The sequence below is a fragment of the Girardinichthys multiradiatus genome, chromosome 18 (assembly GCF_021462225.1).
Source record: "Girardinichthys multiradiatus isolate DD_20200921_A chromosome 18, DD_fGirMul_XY1, whole genome shotgun sequence".
NCBI classification, from domain to species: domain Eukaryota; kingdom Metazoa; phylum Chordata; class Actinopteri; order Cyprinodontiformes; family Goodeidae; genus Girardinichthys; species Girardinichthys multiradiatus.
In genome coordinates this window covers 15,302,738-15,324,105 of record NC_061810.1, presented here as the reverse complement: position 1 = coordinate 15,324,105, position 21,368 = coordinate 15,302,738, and the positions used below count along the sequence as shown (strand labels likewise).

Below are 21,368 nucleotides of genomic sequence, written 5' to 3'. Positions count from 1 at the left end.
CCAGGAAGGAGCATGGTAGTCTTAATTACTTTGACTACAGTCAGTGTGAAGACATTGAGACAATCCACAATAAACAGTGACATGTCTAAGGTCTTTTTAAACTTTTATTTTTATTTTTCAGTTTCTTGTGACGTTTAACGTAGACCACACCTACAGGATACAACCTCTGGCTCCCATGTGGGATGAGGAGAAAACTGTTTTCTCTAAATCCTCAATAACTATTGCTCTAAGATGAAAAAAAGAAAAGCTTAAGGTAACTAAAATTCATCCATTTTACCAAATGGAGTCTCTCATGATTCCAAACAAAGTATTTTAGCTGTAGAATCCATTTCTAATTTGGAAACATCATACTGAGCACTCATAAAATTTTAGATAATTCCATGTTTAGCTTACTTTTTAACTATTTTTTTCAGTTAATTTGTTTCTCTGTTTTAGATCATCTCTATAAATTGCTGGTGCAGATTAGATTACTCAAACATTTGAGCCGAGGAAGAAAGGTTCTGTATCTACTTTTTGTCTTCCTTGTTTTTTAGATGTAAAAACAACCATCTAAATAAGCCCTAAGTTAAAACAAAATGAATTTACAATTCTGTCAGGTTCTCTTTTTATCAGAATTTTGTGACATGCCTGCATCAAACTGAGAGACCTTTAAAGTGGAGAAACTACGTTTTCTTTTTTTTATGTAAAAACATCTAAAAAACATACATTTAGAAAGATTCACTCCCTTGTGATGACAACATCCGGTTAATGACAATATCCGGTTTTGCCACTGGGAGTCCCACCACCGGAAGTCCCGCCCTAGGATGTCCCGCCCACCTGTCAAAATATTTACACCTCGTTTGATCGAAGGATGTACATTTAGTCTCTTAGGTTCATCAGAGCATAAACACATTTCCATAAAAGCTTCTCAAATATTACGAACAGGCCTGGAGGGTGTTTTTTTTGGAAGAAAAGGCTTCTTTTTTTCAACTGTAAAACCAAACCAGCCGTTGTTGGAAATTTCTGTGGAAACTGTTGAAAGCCGCTTTATATTACAGTGGAAGTATTCTTACACTTTAGGTTGACCATTTTCACTACTCGGATATAGATATATATATATATATATATTATACATGCCAATAGCCTCTGTGCACACTACTGGTAAAAAACAAACATGTTGAGTTCAGCTTCACTCCTGACCAAAATAATGTCACAAATCCAAAATGTCAATAAGTTGAGAACTCATTTTGATCATGTTTTTAATTACAAATGTACTTCATTTTGTACATACAAAAATATCCAGTGGAAACATTTTTCTCTGAGTAAACTAATTAAATAAATTAAATGACTCAAAATAAATCAAAAACATGACAAATGATCAAAAAGAAACTAGTATTCCTCGTCCAAGAAGTGAAACAGTAATGTCAATCTAATGTCCATTTGTGAGCAGTGTACCAAAAAGAAATTAGCTGATTATGATTCTCCATAGACTCCAAACACACATCTACACTGAAAAGAAACTTGGTCCTGAACCTTAGCGAGATTAAGAACAAACCCAAAGCATTATTGTAACTCTGCTGCCTTTACATACACATGAAACTCATTAATACGTGAATCCTCAGAAGAGGTTTGGAAAGGTTGTTTACCAACAATACTACAATTAATCCATTCCATTGCAAGGACTGTGAATCAATGTCAAAAATGAACAGGCAACTTTCTGGGACAAGGCTCTCCAACAAAATTAACTGGTTTTCAGAGGTAAAGGTTGAAATATAAGGCTGTAGTACAGATTTTGAAAGTGAAAAAAAAAGCAAAATGTTGAGTTTCAGAGCTGAAGTGAAATCTTAAACAGTCAGGTTACCACAGAAAGATCAAGCAAGCAAAGTTTTCAATCCCAATGCAAAAGGCACTTTGTTAGATTGCGATCACACCACCTATTTTGATAAATATCAGAAGTTGGACTTTGCTGGGAGAATGGTTTGCATCATATATGTTGGTGTAAGTAAAGAATCGCTCCTGAATCCTTGAGTCTTTTTAAGGCTTCAGCTTCATGATTGAGATCATGGTAAGAATTCTGCAACACAGAAAAATCAGTTCAGAGAGAGGGACAGAAAACATTTACAATGCAAAACCATGGCCACCACCCACCTTCATGGATTTCATAGTGTTGTATCCATAGTAGTGGATGGGTTGCTGCTGATTCTTTGAACTGGGATAACCAAATCCAGCAATGTGAACCACATCGCAGTAGTTGAGCGCGACAAAGATAGCAAGGATGCCTGATGTAGGGTGTACAGGAATCTGTAGCAAAGAGGGGAACATTACAACTGCTGAAAAACAAACTGTCACTCCTGAAAAACAACCTAAAGCAATTACAAAAAGGCAACATTAAGAAAGAAAAACACGAGTAAATATAGAATATGAATCTAGAGCAGAGTTAAAGAAATGTGCATTTTAGAAAGCGTTGCGTTTCATGTCTTTCATTTACTTCCTGCATAATTTCAGCAAAGATTTATCTACTACTAGATAGAGACAAAGTTGCTGCTGCATTGAGTTTATTGAAGCTCAGCTTTGAGTGTGCAGAAATCATACTAAAAATCTAATTTAACATGTCTCAATAGCTGAACAGTCTTAACTGATTCTCAATCAGCCAGATTATAGGAGGTACCAAATGCACATAACTCCGTATCAAATATAACACAGGCAACATGCTAGCCTTAAAACCACCCAGTTGGAGGTTTTCTTTCTGCTCAACTGCTGGGAGACTTTAGATAAAATGCAGGCTTGCTTGATTTTATGAAAAATGGTTTAAATATACAATTCCTGATAAAAAATTAATTTCTGGTCAAAACCACTGAGGCTAAAACTTAAGCTCACAGAAAAGCTGCAAATTAAGACCAACCAAGGATTGGCAACCCTTAAACTTTCACATTTTGTCACATGGCAACCACAGACTTGAGTGTATTTTATTAAAAATGTATCTGAGAGCAGCTCAAAATTGTGAAATGAAAGACATTTCTAATGATTTTCAAAATTAAAATCTATAAAGTATGCCTTGCATTTATATAGTTAGCCTAAATTAATTAAATACCCCTAAATAAAATCAACCAACTGCCTTCAGAAATCCCTTAATTGGTACAAGTTTAACATCAATATAATTACAGCTGCTCTGTGAAGGCCTTAGAGGTTTATTAGAGAACATTAGTGGACAAACGGCTTAATCAGGACCAAGGAACACAGCCGACAGGTGAAGGAGGCAGTTGCGGAGAAGTCTGAAGCAGGGTTAGGTTATAACACAATATCCCAAGTTTTGAAAATCTCCAGACTTTTCAGTTCATCATCTGAAAATAGAAAGGCCAATACATCACTTTTCCGATTTTTACTCAAAAAAAAAAAAAAAGAATAAAAATCATGCAATTCACTTTCCTTTTTAATTGAGTATAGTTTGTGTTAGCCCTTCAAATTAAATCCAAATAAAACACATTAAAGTTTGTGGTTCTTATGTGACAAAACCTAAAAATGAGGGTATACAAATAGCTTTGTAAGGAGCTGTGCAGTTTATTTTAATCTACAAAATATGTATTTAATTCCAGATAGATTTGTGGTCCTGGACCACATCCACCAAAACATTTTAAGAAGTATCGAAATGCAAATTCTTAACAGTTCCACAAGATTAATGTGCCATTGCCAAGAGCTAGTAATTTAACATTTCAAAATTGCTGCACATCGAATACAGTCATGAAAAGTGTGTCTCAACAACTCTGTCCATGAAAGGACAACTTGCAGTACCTCATAATTGGACCATGATGTCAGTTTATAGCCATCACGTGTTTCAGATTTGCATAATTATCACCGATGCAATAGCAGGGTTCAATGTTACTTTACTGACACCCATAGTTACATTTGTTTTGCTGTGGTTCAAAACATTCATACAACATAACACAACCAGAACCATAAAAAAAAACAAAAAACTAATCTAGTGCTCAAAGTGCTCCAGGCTCCACAAATTAAATCAAAGCGAGACAGGAGAGGAGCGCAAGACTTACAAAATAAATAAAAAATAAAATCTTTACAAAAACAACAGATAAAAACCATTGTACCAAAATAATCTAGGCTTAATAAAATTTGTTAAATTCATTAACACTGACTTGAAGTACTTTAAAATCTGAGAGACAACTGTCAACTCTACTCAGTTTCCTCTTATTTAAAAAATAATAATAATAATCCAGGACCCACCTCAGCAAATTATTACTTAAAACAGTCCATGGAGCCTTTAGACTAAAATATGTTAAATTGTATTGAAAGAAAACAAAAAAATCCAAAAATAAAAGCTGTGATTTGTCCCATTAAAATCCAGGTGTTTAAAAAAAAAAAAAAAAGTAGGTTTAGCAAAGTGAGGTTTGCGTTCTCCATCTCCTCTGTGAGGCCTGTATGTAAACTGCTTAGGACATAAACATTGCTCAGTCTGCTTTAAAAACTCACATCTGATAAAATTATCAAATATTTTCATTAAAACAAAAGATAAAAAGCTACAATATTTTGTTATCTGGTGTATAGTTCTGTTTTCTGGAAGCAGATTTCAGAAATAAAACAATAAGTGTCATAAAAACATAGCTGCTTGCTCTGAAATAACGAAAGTCAATATGACAAAACGTCAGATAACCGTCTAAGTTGCTATGTCTCCTAGTTTAAGGCACTTGCTTAAGCCTCCCAACATGGTTCCATTTTTTGCAGCTACAGGGTGAAGAACCATATTTGGCAACTTTAATGGGCAAACAAAATGGCCTTTACATATCTCTTCTGAGTTTGCAAAACCTAGTGGATTTTAGACTCGAGAGAGATGAGGTAATACCACAAAACACTGATACAGGTAAAAACACTGACCTTGTGGGTGGAAGTTTAAAGCATTGTCTTTTATGGAAAGAAGTTACACCCAGAGGCTTTGTTGCAGCAAAAAGCTTACAATAACCCGTGATCTCCAATGTCTTAAGACGAGATGGAGTAATTTAGAAGTCTGCCACACCCAAAAGTCTCAGTATTGAATACGAAGTCAAGTTTAACATGGGGTATTTCAATATTTTCATGTGAAACTGAAGTCTTTGGTATTGAGAGTTTTACTTTGGTTATCAACTACAAGTATAGACTACAGTGAGCAATTCTTGAGATCTCCAGCTTGTGCCTCTGTTAAGAAGCCAGAAAGGACTGTTAATATTTGCTACTTAATAAAGTTATCTTGAATAAATGTTCTATATATGAATATGGTTACCCATATATTTTAACTTCACAAGCCTTTTAAAAATCAAATGGAATTTTTTCTTCAAGCCTTCTTTGGATTCTGTTGCATTTAAGTATTTCAACACCTGCCGTTTACAAGGTTAATCATACACAACTGATTCTCAGTTAAAAGACTTTAGGTAAAGGAAGGCACAGTTCTTGTTAGGTAGGAGGACCAGTGAGGAAAAACAACAGACTAACTGCCTCAGGAGATAAGTGAATTTGAAGGTGGGGCAGTCTTATCTCAGATGATTTCACTATTATCGATTTCGACATCAACGCTAAACGCACAGCCAAGTTTCACAGAAACCAGCCCACTCTCAAAGGAAGTGAAAACAAACATGTTGCAGTAAACAAGCTAAACCAGGCATTGCTTGCATATACAGGTCCTTCTCAAAAAATTAGCATATTGTGATGAAGTTCATTATTATTCTATAATGTAATGATGAAAATTTAATATTTATATATTTTAGATTCATTGCACACTAACTGAAATATTTCAGGTCTTTTATTGTCTTAATATGGATGATTTTGGCATACAGCTCATGAAAACCCAAAATTCCTATCTCACAAAATTAGCATATTTCATCCGACCAATAAAAGAAAAGTGTTTTTAATACAAAAAACGTCAACCTTCAAATAATCATGTACAGTTATGCACTCAATACTTGGTCGGGAATCCTTTGGCAGAAATGACTGCTTCAATGAGGCGTGGCATGGAGGCAATCAGCCTGTGGCACTGCTGAGGTCTTATGGAGGCCCAGGATGCTTCGATAGCGGCCTTTAGCTCATCCAGAGTGTTGGGTCTTGAGTCTCTCAACGTTCTCTTCACAATATCCCACAGATTCTCTATGGGGTTCAGGTCAGGAGAGTTGGCAGGCCAATTGAGCACAGTGATACCATGGTCAGTAAACCATTTACCAGTGGTTTTGGCACTGTGAGCAGGTGCCAGGTCGTGCTGAAAAATGAAATCTTCATCTCCATAAAGCTTTTCAGCAGATGGAAGCATGAAGTGCTCCAAAATCTCCTGATAGCTAGCTGCATTGACCCTGCCCTTGATAAAACACAGTGGACCAACACCAGCAGCTGACACGGCACCCCAGACCATCACTGACTGTGGGTACTTGACACTGGACGTCTGGCATTTTGGCATTTCCTTCTCCCCAGTCTTCCTCCAGACTCTGGCACCTTGATTTCCGAATGACATGCAGAATTTGCTTTCATCCGAAAAAAGTACTTTGGACCACTGAGCAACAGTCCAGTGCTGCTTCTCTGTAGCCCAGGTCTGGGGAATGCAGCACCTGTATCCCATTTCCTGCACACGCCTGTGCACGGTGGCTCTGGATGTTTCTACTCCAGACTCAGTCCACTGCTTCCGCAGGTCCCCCAAGGTCTGGAATCGGCCCTTCTCCACAATCTTCCTCAGGGTCCGGTCACCTCTTCTCGTTGTGCAGCGTTTTCTGCCACACTTTTTCCTTCCCACAGACTTCCCACTGAGGTGCCTTGATACAGCACTCTGGGAACAGCCTATTCATTCAGAAATTTCTTTCTGTGTCTTACCCTCTTGCTTGAGGGTGTCAATAGTGGCCTTCTGGACAGCAGTCAGGTCGGCAGTCTTACCCATGATTGGGGTTTTGAGTGATGAACCAGGCTGGGAGTTTTAAAGGCCTCAGGAATCTTTTGCAGGTGTTTAGAGTTAACTCGTTGATTCAGGTGATTAGGTTCATAGCTCATTTAGAGACCCTTTTAATGATATGCTAATTTTGTGAGATAGGAATTTTGGGTTTTCATGAGCTGTATGCCAAAATAATCTGTATTAAGACAATAAAAGACCTGAAATATTTCAGTTAGTGTGCAATGAATCTAAAATATATGAATGTTAAATTTTCATCATGACATTATGGAAAATAATGAACTTTATCACAATATGCTAATTTTTTGAGAAGGACCTGTACAGTGCCTTGCGAATGTATTCGACCCCCTTGAACTTTTCAACCTTTTGCCACATTTCAGGCTTCAAACATAAAGATATAAAATTCTAATTTTTTGTGAAGAATCAACAACAAGTGGGACACAATCGTGAAGTGGAATGAAATTTATTGGATGTGTCAAACGTTTTTAGCAAATAAAAAACTGAAAAGTGGGGCATGCAATATTATTCGGCCCCCTTGCGTTAATACTTTGTAGCGCCACCTTTTGCTGCAATTACAGCTGCAAGTCGCTTGGGGTATGTCTCTATCAGTTTTGCACATCAAGAGACTGAAATTATTCCTTGCAAAACAGCTCAACCTCAGTGAGGTTGGATGGAGAGCGTTCGTGAACAGCAGTCTTCAGCTCTTTCCACACATTCTCGTGTTGTAAATATGAATCTGAGAATATTATTTAATATTTAATATTAATATTTTAATATTAATATTTTACCAAATAATATTCCGGTCTGTTAAGGATTGTCCTGTGAATACCAGCCCCATTACGGCGATGGTATTAGGACAGAATAGAAAGGTGTGAGACGAGCTCTGACATTATTGAACAGCATAAACTCTGCACACACATGGAATGAATTCACACAATTTCTTAAAATACAAGAATTTATTAACAAAAATAAGTCAACTCAAAGTCAAACATATTTCAATCAACAAACTCTTTACTATGCTAAAACAATCCAACTAAACTACCAAGCAGAATTAAAGAATAATGAAGACTAATGGACTATGTACAATATAAACAAGTTGATTAAAGATGATTAGAAATCATGACCAAAAAGAGTGATGCAACATTACCATGCAATGTTTATGTTTGAGAACCAAGGATTATCTTGAAGAATCTGGATATGAAGTTAAGTTAGTTTTGGAACTAACTTAGAAAATAATCAGCAACCTTTAGACAACCCTTCACAATGCAAGATCAGATTAAATATTATTTTAATAAAATAATGTTTTAAATAATGATCTGCTGAATAAAACCAACCTCCTGGATGACTAATTCTCAACGGTGTCTAATTAACTGCCTTTATTTATTAAAATAATATTTAAAGAAATATTATTGAGTATTTTGGAAAAGAGCCAAATCTTTCTGGAGAAATAGGGCTTAATGGTGTTTACTTAGTTATCAACTCTAGCAAATGATGTTCAGGGACTATTATTCACTAGCTTGAAAACTAACAACCTTTCTGTTGACTAGCCTTAATGCTAGCACACGGGTTCTTACCGGCTGGCCGTTGGGCTAACAAAGAAGCTAGCTAAAGTGCTAAGCTAGAGATAGCTTAGCGCCAGAATCAACACATACCTTTAAAATACCAGGGTTAAAATGCATAAGCGCTGACGGCGCGTTATGAGCAATGTTCTGGTTAAAACCACCCTTTAAATAAAGTTTATCTTAGCTTCAAAACATACAAAGAACACGAACCGGCCTGTGTGCTACGGGTAGCATGCTAGCACCAAGATAGCCGAGTTCCACAAAACAAACTTCATAACATGAAAACGTTTAGATCATTTCATCCTAAACCAATCTGTTAATCTGCCCAAAACCCAACCTCTGAACCTGTTGAGGGAATGTTGTCCAAGGGCGAAGTTTGAAGAAGATATCCGTCGTGAACAAAGAGTTAGCTTCCCGCTAACCTCTTCAGTTTCTTCCGATCCGAAGGTGCGTTCGTTCTGTGAACAAAGGTTAGCTTCTCGCTAACTTCCTCAGTTTCTCCTGATCAGAAGGTGACCAGGTGTTCGTTACCGTAAACATGTTTGCGGGCCGTAGTCTTTCCTCCAGACTCGGCTTGTCGAAACAGCTTCTTCACCGGCTTCTCTCGAACCCGTTTGCTTCTGTGGGGCCTCGAAAAGAAAATGTAAGCAACTCTTACACCTTAATTTCCCCGTTCATGAATGAAACTACCGGATACACAGACAGTATTTCATTCTACTTAACTTTTGCATATGATCGGTGATCGGTCCTTGGATCCAGTTGAATTTATGTTTTTTTGCCAGCAAAAGACATTCGCGCGCTGGGACTCTCCTGAACTGGGACTCTCCTGAACCGTCCTCCTCGGAGGCCGTGTGGAAAGAGAAAGACTTGTGGAAAGGTGGGGGCTTTTATTTGGGTAATGGCTCCACAGGAAGTCCGCAGTTACCCCCTTTTCTGGCTGTGCTGGAAGAAGGTTAATGCACTTTATTTTGAAAAGTTCCAGGAAAGTATGTACCGGAGTTTTAGTGTTGAAACCCATGGCTGTGGTCCCAACACTCGATTGGATTCAGGTCTGGACTTTGACTTGGCCATTCCAACACCTGGATACGTTTATTTGTGAACCATTCCATTGTAGATTTGGCTTTATGTTTTGGATCATTGTCTTGTTGGAAGATAAATCTCCGTCCCAGTCTCAGGTCTCTTGCAGACTCCAACATGTTTTCTTCCAGAATGGTCCTGTATTTGGCCCCATCCATCTTCCCATCAATTTTGACCATCTTCCATGTCCCTTCTGACGAAAAGCAGGCCCAAACCATGATGCTGCCACCACCATGTTTGACAGTGGAGATGGTGTGTTCAGGGTGATGAGCTGTGTTTCTTTTACGCCAAACATATCGTTTTTCATTGTGGCCAAACAGTTCGATTTTGGTTTCATCTGAACAGAGCACCTTCTTCCACATTTGGTGTGTCTCCCAGGTGGCTTGTGGCAAACTTTAAATTATACTTTTTATGGATATCTTTGAGAAATGTCTTTTTTCGTGCCACTTTTCCATAACGGCCAGATTTGTGCAGTGTACGACTGATTGTTGTCCTATGGACAGACTCTCCCACCTCAACTGTAGATCTCTGCAGTTCATCCAGAGTGATCATGGGCCTCTTGGCTGCATCTCTGATCAGTCTTCTCCTTGTTCGAGATGAAAGTTTAGAGGGACGGCCGGGTCTTGGTAGATTTCCAGTGGTCGGATACTCCTTCCATTTCAATATGATTGCTTGCACAGTGCTCCTTGGGATGTTTAAAGCTTGGGAAATCTTTTTGTATCCAAATCCGGCTTTAAACCTCTCCACAACAGTATCTCAGACCTGCCTGATGTGTTCCTTGGTCTTCATGATGCTCTCTGCGCTTTGAACAGAACCCTGAGACTATCACAGAGCAGGTGCATTTATACAGAGACTTGATTACACACAGGTGGATTCTATTTATCATCATCAGTCATTTGGGACAACATTGGATCATTCAGAGATCCTCACTGAACTTCTGGATTGAGTTTGCTGCACTGAAAGTAAAGGGGCTGAATAATATTGCACACCCCACTTTTCAGTTTTTTATTTGTTAAAAAAGTTTGACACATCCAATAAATTTCATTCCACTTCATGATTGTGTCCCACTTGTTGATTCTTCACAAAAAATTAGAATTTTATATCTTTACGTTTGAAGCCTGAAATGTGGCAAGAGGTTGAAAAGTTCAAGGGGGCCGAATACTTTCGCAAGGCACTGTATGTACTGTCAAGTCAAGTTTATTTAAAGAGCGCTTTTCAGCAACAAGGCACTCAAAGCGTTGTCAATGAATAAATTACAGCACTGAACTTAAAAATGTTTCAATCATAGGAAAGAAAGTATATTTGCCAATACCTCTTGAGGAAATACAAATCCTGTAACAAAACTGCTTGACTGTCTTAACTACATCTAGATCAACTGAGTGCACTAATAACCACAATGAAGTCTACTGGCTAGCTGCTTGTAAAAATATTGGAGGTTGTGTAAGGGCACTGTGGGTATAAATATTAGAATCATTGTCCTCAATTCAAATAAAATCCGTTTGTGTAATTTTTGTGTTTTAAGCCAACAGAATTTCTTTGGGATTTTCAGCAGATGAGAGTAAAAATCTTTAAAATTGTAGCACTCTGGCAGTTCTGCATTTGATGTTGAGTTGCAGCCATCAGGCAAGCAGTAGTTCAAAATCTTCATGGAAAAAAATGGTGATAAGTCTCAATATTCAGTCATGTTCCTGCAGAAGCCCTGAAACAGATCATGAAAGAAGGGACACAACAACTGCCACTACAGTTGCAGCTGCAAAATGACAGATATCTGCATCGTTATTACTCAGACTAAAGAAATAAACGTTAAACTGAAATTTCCCCTTCACAGTAGCAGAACCTTTGACCTGGTGACTTTTGCATAACACCCTATCATTTCACCATTTTAAAAATGAGTCAAACATATCATTCCAACCTACTTACTAAAGCAAACTTCTTAAGTGTTATCCCTGTAGAATCAGTATGTTCTTTCACTTAATTACAAACTACTGCTACAAACTACAAATGGCAGAAACTGCATTTGTGGTGAAAACTTGTGGAAGTTCAAACAGCATCAGAATTTTGAAAAATTGGATTTGATGAGACACTGAATGTGGCCTGATTGTTGGTGCCATATGGCTTGCCATTAGTGCTTCACAAACTGTTGATCTGATGGGGTGTTCTGGCATAACCATCTTTCAGGTTTGCAGAGAATTTTTTCAAAAAAGAAAAACATAATCAGTGATCAGCTGAGTGTATGAAACGGTCACCTTGATGTCAGGTCATCAAAAAGGCAGATTGGTGCAAAAGGCAATAAAACCTTAACCACAGGTTATGACCAAGGTAGCCTGAAAATCATCTCTGAACTCACAACTTTGACACCATAATACAGATGTGCTACAGCAGCAGCAGCAGGTCACACCTACTGCCACTCCTATCAGCAGGAAGCTAAAACCACTGCTTGCAGTCATGCAATGCTGTGGAGCAGTTTTCTTTGTATAGGGACCATTTGATGGTCAACTAAACATGACAGCTAACCCGAGTATTGTTACTATGTCCATAACTTTATGATCAGTGTCCCAGAGTTTATTGTATTCCAACTGTTAACACAGGCACAGCTGACATGCCTGACCAAATTATGCATACATACAGGGGTTGGACAATGAAACTGAAACACCTGTCATTTTAGTGTGGGAGGTTTCAAGACTAAATTGGACCAGCCTGGTAGCCAGTCTTCATTGATTGCACATTGCACCAGTAAGAGCAGAGTGTGAAGGTTCAATTAGCAGGGTAAGAGCACAGTTTTGCTCAAAATATTGAAATGCACACAACATTATGGGTGACATACCAGAGTTCAAAAGAGGACAAATTGTTGGTGCACGTCTTGCTGGCGCATCTGTGACCAAGACAGAAAGTCATTGTGATGTATCAAGAGCAATGGTATCCAGGATAATGTCAGCATACCACCAAGAAGGACGAACCACATCCAACAGGATTAACTGTGGATGCAAGAGGAAGCTGTCTGAAAGGGATGTTCGGGTGTAAACCCAGATTGTATCCAAAAAACATAAAACCACGGCTGTCCAAATCACGGCAGAATTAAATGTGTACCTCAACTCTCCTGTTTCCACCAGAATTGTCCGTCGGGAGCTCCACAGGGTCAATATACACGGCCGGGTTGCTATAGCCAAACCTTTGGTCACTCATACCAATGTCAAACGTCGGTTTCATTGGTGCAAGGAGTGCAAATCTTGGGCTGTGGACAATGTGAAACATGTATTGTTCTCTGATGAATCCACCTTTACTGTTTTCCCCACATCCGGGAGAGTTACAGTGTGGAGAAGCCCCAAAGAAGCGCACCACCCAGACTGCTATGCCCAGAATGAAGCATGGGGTTGGATCAGTGATGGTTTGGGCTGCCATATCACGGCATTCCCTTGGCCCAATACTTGTGCTAGATGGGCGCGTCACTGCCAAGGACTACCGAACCATTCTTGAGGACCATGTGCATCCAATGGTTCAAACATTGTATTCTGAAGGCAGTGCCGTGTATCAGGATGACAATGCACCAATACACACAGCAAGACTGGTGAAAGATTGGTTTGATGAACATGAGAGTGAAGTTGAACATCTCCCATGGCCTGCACAGTCACCAGATCTAAATATTATTGAGCCAATTTGGGGTGTTTTGGAGGAGCGAGTCAGGAAACGTTTTCCTCCACCAGTATCACGTAGTGACCTGGCCACTATCCTGCAAGAAGAATGGCTTAAAATCCCTCTGACCACTGTGCAGGACTTGTATATGTCATTCCCAAGACGAATTGATGCTGTATTGGCCGCAAAAGGAGGCCCTACACCATACTAATAAATTATTGTGGTCTAAAACCAGGTGTTTCAGTTTCATTGTCCAACCCCTGTACATACACATATATAAACAGATATATACATACACAAACACACAATGACAAGTCATTTTGCGCAACCCAAAGGCAGACGCAATTTGCAACACCACACAATGTCACTCAGAAATGGCCGTCACTTCATCTTTCCAGAATGAATGGAGACCTTCTGCCACTATCCCTCCTTTCCTTTTATTAAAAGATAATATTACAGGTATTACTTTCAAAAAAGAAAAAAAAAATGGTTGGTTTGCCAGCAGAGGTTCTCCAAAAAATTGTTTAACAAAACTATTTTATTTTTATTTTTCTGACATCTGAAAATATTAGTTGACCGAATAAAGGCACAATCTCAAAGCAGATTCACAATGGCAATGAAAACACCCCTAATTATCATTATTCTACAGGTTTGTTAATCAATGTAGGTCTAATAATTGTTCTTATAATATTGTTGTTGGAGGTATTTATGATGATTATAGCCTATAACATACACATACAATATTTGATAAGACCATGTCCTGGGCCCCTTTTACACAACCATGGTCCACTGAAAATAGGATTCAATGGGGTTTCTTTTAATACATCTAGATAAGGTTTTCACCAGAGAAGGTCAAAGGGTAAACAGGGCCTTAATCACCTCCTCTTCCTACATACTCAAAGACCTGACTAATAACCTGGACCTGAAAGTGCTCCAGGTTCTGCTTTGCGAGTTAGCAAAGGGAGGCTTACTTTGGAAAAATCTGAGGGGAAGAGTAATCTCTTAAAGACCTGTTAAGAGTTCCCAACTTCCCCAATCAATCAAATCAATTCATAGCATCCTGAACAGAGGAGCTGACATGTCCTGGGCTGTCCGCGGCACGGAGACTGGAGCCTCTATTGCAACCTAACCTCTCAGACCTGAAACAAATTTGGCAGCAGTGGATCTGTTCGCTATTCGGAGAACGATGTGCATCATTCAAGGGCAAGGAGATGGAGCAACACCTCCACAGCCACCCCCATGAATCCGCCACCGCCGTGTCAGAATCACTGGTTCGTGAGTTGTTACACTGAAAATTATATTTTACTGAACTTCTAAGCTACAGAGTCTTCAAGAACCTGGCTACATCACAGTATTTGCCACAGAACAGCTAAACATGGTCATGTACTTTTAGCTAACCAATTTCGCGTCTCCGCCATATTCAGTTTTCCGCTGTGATTTTGTAGTCCAAGCTCAAGTATGCCGAAGATCCAAGTGAATATGTCTAAATTTTCAGTTGTTGGGTGTGTCAACCCATTAAATTCATTATACCATCCCCCAGCATCAGAACCTCTTTCATGTACCTGGTTAAAATTTACCAATAAAATGTTTAGCCACCTTCCCCAGTATGAAGACCGATTTGTCAAAAGATTCATCTGATTAAGCGGTCAGTTCCTTCCGTCTATGGAAACGAAGGTAGTAAGCTGAAAATAGCACTTATGTTGGTGCTGTGTGCTGTTTTTAGCTCCTTGAGGACAGAACCGTACTGCATGTTTTGAACAGTATTATTACATAAACAGTTGTGCATTGTTTTTGCCATTTTTGTCTCGTTCCTGCGCTGCTAGATAATTGTATTTCTTATCAAACTACCAAAATGGCCAGACGGGTTAAAGTGGAATGCTCCTTGACCTGGATGGGGGGGGGAGTGAAGTGCTTCAATAGCATTTAAAGAGACCGCACAATAACAAGTTGCCCTCAGACGCACCTCAGAACAGAGGTAAAAGAGGAGCCTGTGGAGCTACAGTAACAACGAATTTAAATCCATTTTATATAGACCACAAGTGGATGATTCAAGTGTAAAAAGGAAGAATTAAAAAGCATGACATTTCCCCTTTTAAGTTTACCAAAGAGCATGTAGGGTACACAGCAAACGAGGTGGAAGGTGCTGGGGATGGATGAGACAAAACTAACGTTTTAGCCTAATTGCAAAAACCCTTTAAATTATTGGGACCAATATTGGGGACAAAGCCTACTGATCAGGACATCAGTAGCTCCCACCAATCTTGTTTAATCTAAAAAATACATAATCATTTAGATTGGCATGCATAAAATAGTATTTTATGCAACAAGATGAGCCTCAGTGAAACCCTGGCCCACTATGCATAACCAAAACTGTAGGTATGAAGTGGCGTGAAAACATCTAATGTCTGCTTGTACGGGCATGCAGTGTTGGGACTCTGAGTCGGCTCCCTTTTGTATGTGGGGACTAGCAAAGGTTGACATCAGCAAAGAAATGTGGTTCTCTCTTCAGATGAAGTTTGGAATAGAATGGATGTAGGACTGTTGAATCAGATAAAGTGAGAGAAAAAGGTTTAAAGGGGGGACTAAAGCAAAATCACATACTTAAAATAAATTTTAAAAAATCTGTCTGCAGAATCTCTCAGAGCTTCTCTTGGGCACTGAATGTGGCCTGGTTCTCCCAGTACTCATTCTTCTCATGCACCAACCAGTTTTGTTTGTATTGCAGCCCAAAAGGGCAACAACCCCATTGACTGTTTGACAGAAAAGACCCACAACAGGGAATAAGCAGTACTAAACAAGGCCCACAAACAATACTAAGCAAATTGGTTTGTGAAGGGAAACAATAGAATTCATTCAAAATGGGTGTAATGTAATCCAGCTAAAAGTCCAGGATTTCCAAATCCAAGCTTACCATTGCACAACAGTTGCTCTCATAACTTTGTGCAGTTTTTTTTCCCACTTTTGTTCATTGTTTTGATTATGTTATGTTGTCTATTTGTTTTGCCAATAAAAAAAACAATGGCTGAACACAACAATTTGGGGGGGAAAAAAATTGTCACAATACATAGCTTTTGGAAAGAAGGAAAATGTCACAACAAGCATCTGGTTAAAATCTAAAACTTTTTTTTTCTATGAAACCCAAGTAGCCAGGATTTTGCTTTGCAGCCCCAAAAACAGGAGGCACTGATGGCAAGCAGAAGCTACTCTTCATGTTCTATTGTTAATACGACTGCACAATCTCTATTCAAATTTAAAGCCAGAATTTCAAGTGATGTGTGTTTAAATAGGATGTGTTACAAGAGTTCTAAGCAAATTACTGGAGAAACTGCAGCTAATCAGTGGATAATCCTCCCAACCATCTTAACATTCATGTGAGAAACAGTGATGAGCAGACAGAAGACAAAAAACAAGCAAAAGGAACAAAGGGAGAGAGACATTCTTGTCGGAAAACTGGAGTTTAGGATGCAGGTAGGCCACAACACAACCCTCACATGGTGTTCCTTGGATGGTCCAGGTCAGTCTCCAGCAGAACTAGTGCTAAGATACAAATTTATATGGAGTAATCTAATTTAAATAAGTGAATCATTGATCAATGTGTCTGAGAGGAGGGAGAGTAAAATTTGTTTTACACTACTTTTTGAATAGAGTTATCAAACCATCATGCCCTGTAACACCATACTGATTAAAACTTTGATTTACATTTGGAAACCATCTGCAGTGAATAATAATGACAACACAAAACACAAATTACAAACTCGTCTCTGCAGTTACCCGAGCAAAGGAAGATTTCCCTAAACCAACATTTGCATACAACGCTGAATCCTAAATCCATTTGAATGCTGATACTGGTCTTACTTAAACAGCAAGAACCTCAGGGTATAGAAAACTATGCCTGAACAGAAGTAAAACATTTTTAAATATTTCCTTTTGTGTGTTTTGGGTCACTTTAGGAAAAGTAATCGAAATGCAAGCCCACAGAATGACATTTAGGGTATTTTAGTGATGTCAAATGATGAAACCAAAACAGTATACAAGGGTAAAATAAATCCAACTTGAATTGTCTTTGAACTAAAGGTTTTCCTTCCAAGCTCATCATTTCCATAATAGCAGTATTCTTTAAACATTTAGATAAAAGTAACCCTCACCTGTTTCCCTTTTTGGGGAGGAATCCGGAGAAGTTTATGTGCCGTCTGGTGCAGAAAATGGGGGTCCAGTACACGGACTTTACTTACATCACCCAACCAGATTTGGGGTGGAGGTTTCCAGAAGCCTTTCCTGACCTTCAAGGCAAACATAAAAAAAAGGACATTATGAAAGCAATAGAAAGACAAAAGTAATCTCCTGGCTTGGAAGATGCAGTTAATTCATGCAAACTTGTATACGATGCAACTGAACCTGACTCCACCGTGTCTGCAGGCCACTTAATCGATGTGCAAATTAGTGGGTAATGACCCTGCAACTATTAGCGGTAGGAGGCCGGAGATGCCGAAAGCAACAGAAGGAAGGATGGCTGAGATGGAAAGAACACTTCAATGGCAGTGTTTACCCTATTGAGCACTTGTTCCAAATATGGATGACTGAAAAGAGCTGGAACAGAAACCTAAACAGAATGTGTTTGCGTGAGAAAGAGCTCAGATGCGAGTGTGGGAGTGTGTGCATGCTCACACACATCCCTTACCCTCTTCTCATTATAGATTATCTCTTTGAGCCAGCATAGGTCCTGCTGTTTGAAAGGCACCAGGACCATGAGTGTGTCTGGCTCGTTCTGCAGCGCAGGGTTATAGGAGGCGGACTCCGGGTAGAAGAACCTCATGGTGGTCTTGTTACCCACATCCTCTTCATAGCCTCTTACTGGAGCATCATTCAACCTAAAGTGTGGAAAAAAAAAAAAATAAAAATCTGTATTTGGATCAAAATTTTTAAATCATAAATGTTTTTTGTCTAATACATGATTTTGTTTAACAGTTCTATTTTTTCAGCTTTGTTCCGTTTGCTGGCTCAATACACATCCTTTTATTCAATTTTGATGAAATGCAAAGACCTTTAGCCACCATCATTTCTGTTTAAGAACTAAGCATGCAGCGCTTTAACTTCAACAGAAAATTGCAAGCAAAACACCTCATACAATATATAGCTACTTAGTATTTATACTTATTTTAGAACTCCAAATTTACATGTCCCTCTTATTTTGGAGACTATTGAAATATATATATTGATGCTTTATTTGGTAAATAACCCTTTTTATATCATATTGCTGCACAGTGACAGTTAGCAATGTTTCTTCACAGTAAGAGTGTGCTGGATTCAATTTTTTCCTCAAGGCTTTCCTCAAGGAGTTTGCATGTTTTCCCTGTGCATGTGTGGGTTCTCTTAGGGTACTCCAGATTTCTCCCAACATCCATGTTAGGTTATTTCCTGGTCTAAATTGCCGTTACATGCGAGCGTATGTACACATTTGTCATGTTGGCTTATAAGAGACTGGACTCGTAACCAGTTCAGGCCATATGCAACTTTATTGTACCGGTATGTCTATTGGCTTAAAGAGATAAGCATCAGCCAACTGCAAACTGTCATCATCCTCCCTTTGATGTCAGTCTTCTTTAAATGGTTTCTTATCTCCTCTCTCTTTAAAACATCCACTCTCAAAGATCAGTTAATAGTAGGAGAGTGAATGATTATCTTTTTTACTTATTTTTTCCATGTGATCATGTGGTCTGGGAACCCCAGTTATTTTTAATGAGAATCAGTTGACATTTTAAGCTATGACCTTTACACACACACACACACACAGGAGCAGTTCACAGTAAAAATGGTTGGAATAAGAGTCAAAGTCTGATGCCATAGTTCTCAATGTGAAAAAAGCAGAATGGGGCCTTTAAGTTGGGAGCCCATCTGTGCCTCAAGGGAAGAAGTTTGGGTATTCTGGTGTCTTGCTCACAAGGAATGGCAGGTAGGAATGAGAGATGAATAGATTAAGGGTTTGCTCTCAGTATTGAGGGCAGTACTTCGATCTGTCAAACTGACGAAAAAGTGGAATCTAAAAAGTTGAAGATGTAAAACCTTGATTTTTTTCAGTGAGCAAAGAAGCTTAAATTAGCTTCCTCTGTAGGCTGGCAGAACCACTGCTTCTTTTCAAAACGAGTCACTTGAGTTGGTATGGGTATTTGAATGGGATATCTACACACGGGATGCCTGTTTGCAATTTTTCACAAAAACCTTTAAGTGGACAGAAGACTGCAGAGCAGATCTAGAAACTAGCTGGAGTCCCTTTGTATAAATCCTAGAACCTTAGGAGGAGCTTGAGAGTATTGTTAGAGAGGATAGTTTGGCTTTTAACCCTAGACCCGTTACCTCTGCCACCTAAACTCAAACAAAAAAGGATGGATATATGGACAGAAGCAAAGATCAATTTGCTCATCTTTACAGGTTTTTTAGTAACAACTGTCACTAGGAAAACAAAAACTCAATGCGATTCCTAAGGAAAAGCGCATTGGGTAGCAAACTCTTTCACTGGTATGTCCTTTGCAAAAAATGTCTTAAAAGCAAAAACAGCACTTCTTGATTAATAGCTACAGAGCCCTAAAATCTTTTTTTTCATCTTTATTTGCTTTCTAATGTGACTGATTCATTTAACTACTCTTTTCCAGAGCATTTGCCACTGGCATTTTCTTAAAAAAAAGAAAAAGAAACATCAATTTTATTAGTTTGAAGACAATCTTGCCACAAAAACCTTTTAAATCCAAGCATTGCTCAATTCCCTACGAATCAGTGAACCCTGTGCCACAGGCTGAGACATTGTTTGGCTAAATGATTAGTCTGCACTTTGGAAGCTTAAATCTCAACAGGTTTAAAAAAAAAAAAAAAGAAAAGTCCAGCTGCGTTTCTACACAGAACCAGCCTGATGACGTCAAACTCTCCAGCAGGCACTGGATTCTGCGTGTTAAGAACCTTAGTCTACTTGGCTGGGAAACCATTAGCTTCTTAAAAGAAAAGGAGAGATGTGAGGGAGTAAGAGGTGCTGGTGAGGGAAGAAAAATGCCTTGTGGACAGGCCAAAATCTGCTTGTTTAAAAAGGGAGCTATATAATCTCAGAATGCATGTGTTCATTCCAATGTAAAGTTGGATTTGCAAAGTGCCTATGTTTTGAGTTAAATAAATCCTTTGTTTTTATCTTGGATTTAACCCTCCTGATTATCATAGGAAATGCTGTTGACATCAGTGGCATGTTTGAATATAGTCAATCATTACTCTACTAGCTCAACTTATCTTTAGCAATCTGAAAGGAAAAAAAAAAGAAGAAATCTACAGTTTTAAAGTCTAAACTGTGTTGCAATATGTTCAACTCTGTTAAGGTCACAGTTTAAAAACTTCTCTTTCTGGCAATGTCATTGTAGGTTATCCCTACACCCCATATGCAAGCTATCAAAAATGCAGAACATGAATTTTTGCCACCAGTGTAAATGATGAACAGATTGCAACATTTCTTCCATTTATTTCAATTCAGCATTTTACACGTGGCTTGTTAAATCTCACCACACTATTCCTGATGACCAGTAGATTCTCATGACAAAACTGAGGTTAAGGCATGTCTGACCTAATGGCAAAACTGCAGCCTTTTTATGCCCCAACACAGCATACCCCTATGCTTTAAATGCAAAGTTGTATGTGTCTTAGGCTTGAGGTTTCTAGTAAAAAAAAAAAAAAAAGTGTTGGATCCTTGCTTACCTAATAACAATGTCGTATTTATTGATGACGCTTCCCAAGGAGCTGTTTTTAATGACAAATCCATTGCCTATGACTGCACAGGTTTTGCACTCAAGGCTGAGGAGATAAACATCACATTTTCACATCCAGTTTAAAATGGACTTCTGTCAGCTTAAAATTGCCTCTCTAAGAAATAAATCTACCATACACTAAAACATTACCAAATAGTTGGTGGTCTCTTGGTTTTATAGCCAAAAAAATGTCTGGATCTTTAAGAACTAGACAATTTTAGAATGTAACAAGCATATACATTATGGGATTTGATTTTCAAAATATGATACATACATTTTAATATTTAAATTATGGGAACAACTATAAGACTTTGTTTGGCATGCTGTAACTTACTTTTCAATGTTAGCAGGCACATGGTAGTTGGAAGTAACTGCAAGAACTTTGAGTAACAGCAGCTCTGGGAAAAAAGAAAGAAAAGTTACACTATTAAAAAGTTT

At 38.5% G+C, this 21,368-nt stretch overlaps 1 protein-coding gene across 4 annotated transcripts in view; it reads right to left on the bottom strand.

Moving 5' to 3' along the window:
* Positions 1–1,221: 1,221 nt before the first annotated feature.
* The window catches only part of st3gal4 (ST3 beta-galactoside alpha-2,3-sialyltransferase 4), a 39,279-nt gene continuing 19,132 nt past the window's right edge, over positions 1,222–21,368 (bottom strand). For all 4 annotated transcript variants that reach the window (XM_047392075.1, XM_047392073.1, XM_047392077.1 and 1 more), the window contains 6 exons: positions 21,265–21,328; positions 20,881–20,976; positions 17,834–18,023; positions 17,301–17,435; positions 2,128–2,280; positions 1,222–2,053 (listed from right to left, as the gene is read on the bottom strand). In XM_047392075.1, the coding sequence (XP_047248031.1) occupies positions 1,964–2,053; positions 2,128–2,280; positions 17,301–17,435; positions 17,834–18,023; positions 20,881–20,976; positions 21,265–21,328 (728 nt within the window). In that variant the 3' untranslated portion in view covers positions 1,222–1,963. The remainder of the gene's footprint in view (positions 2,054–2,127; positions 2,281–17,300; positions 17,436–17,833; positions 18,024–20,880; positions 20,977–21,264; positions 21,329–21,368) is intronic.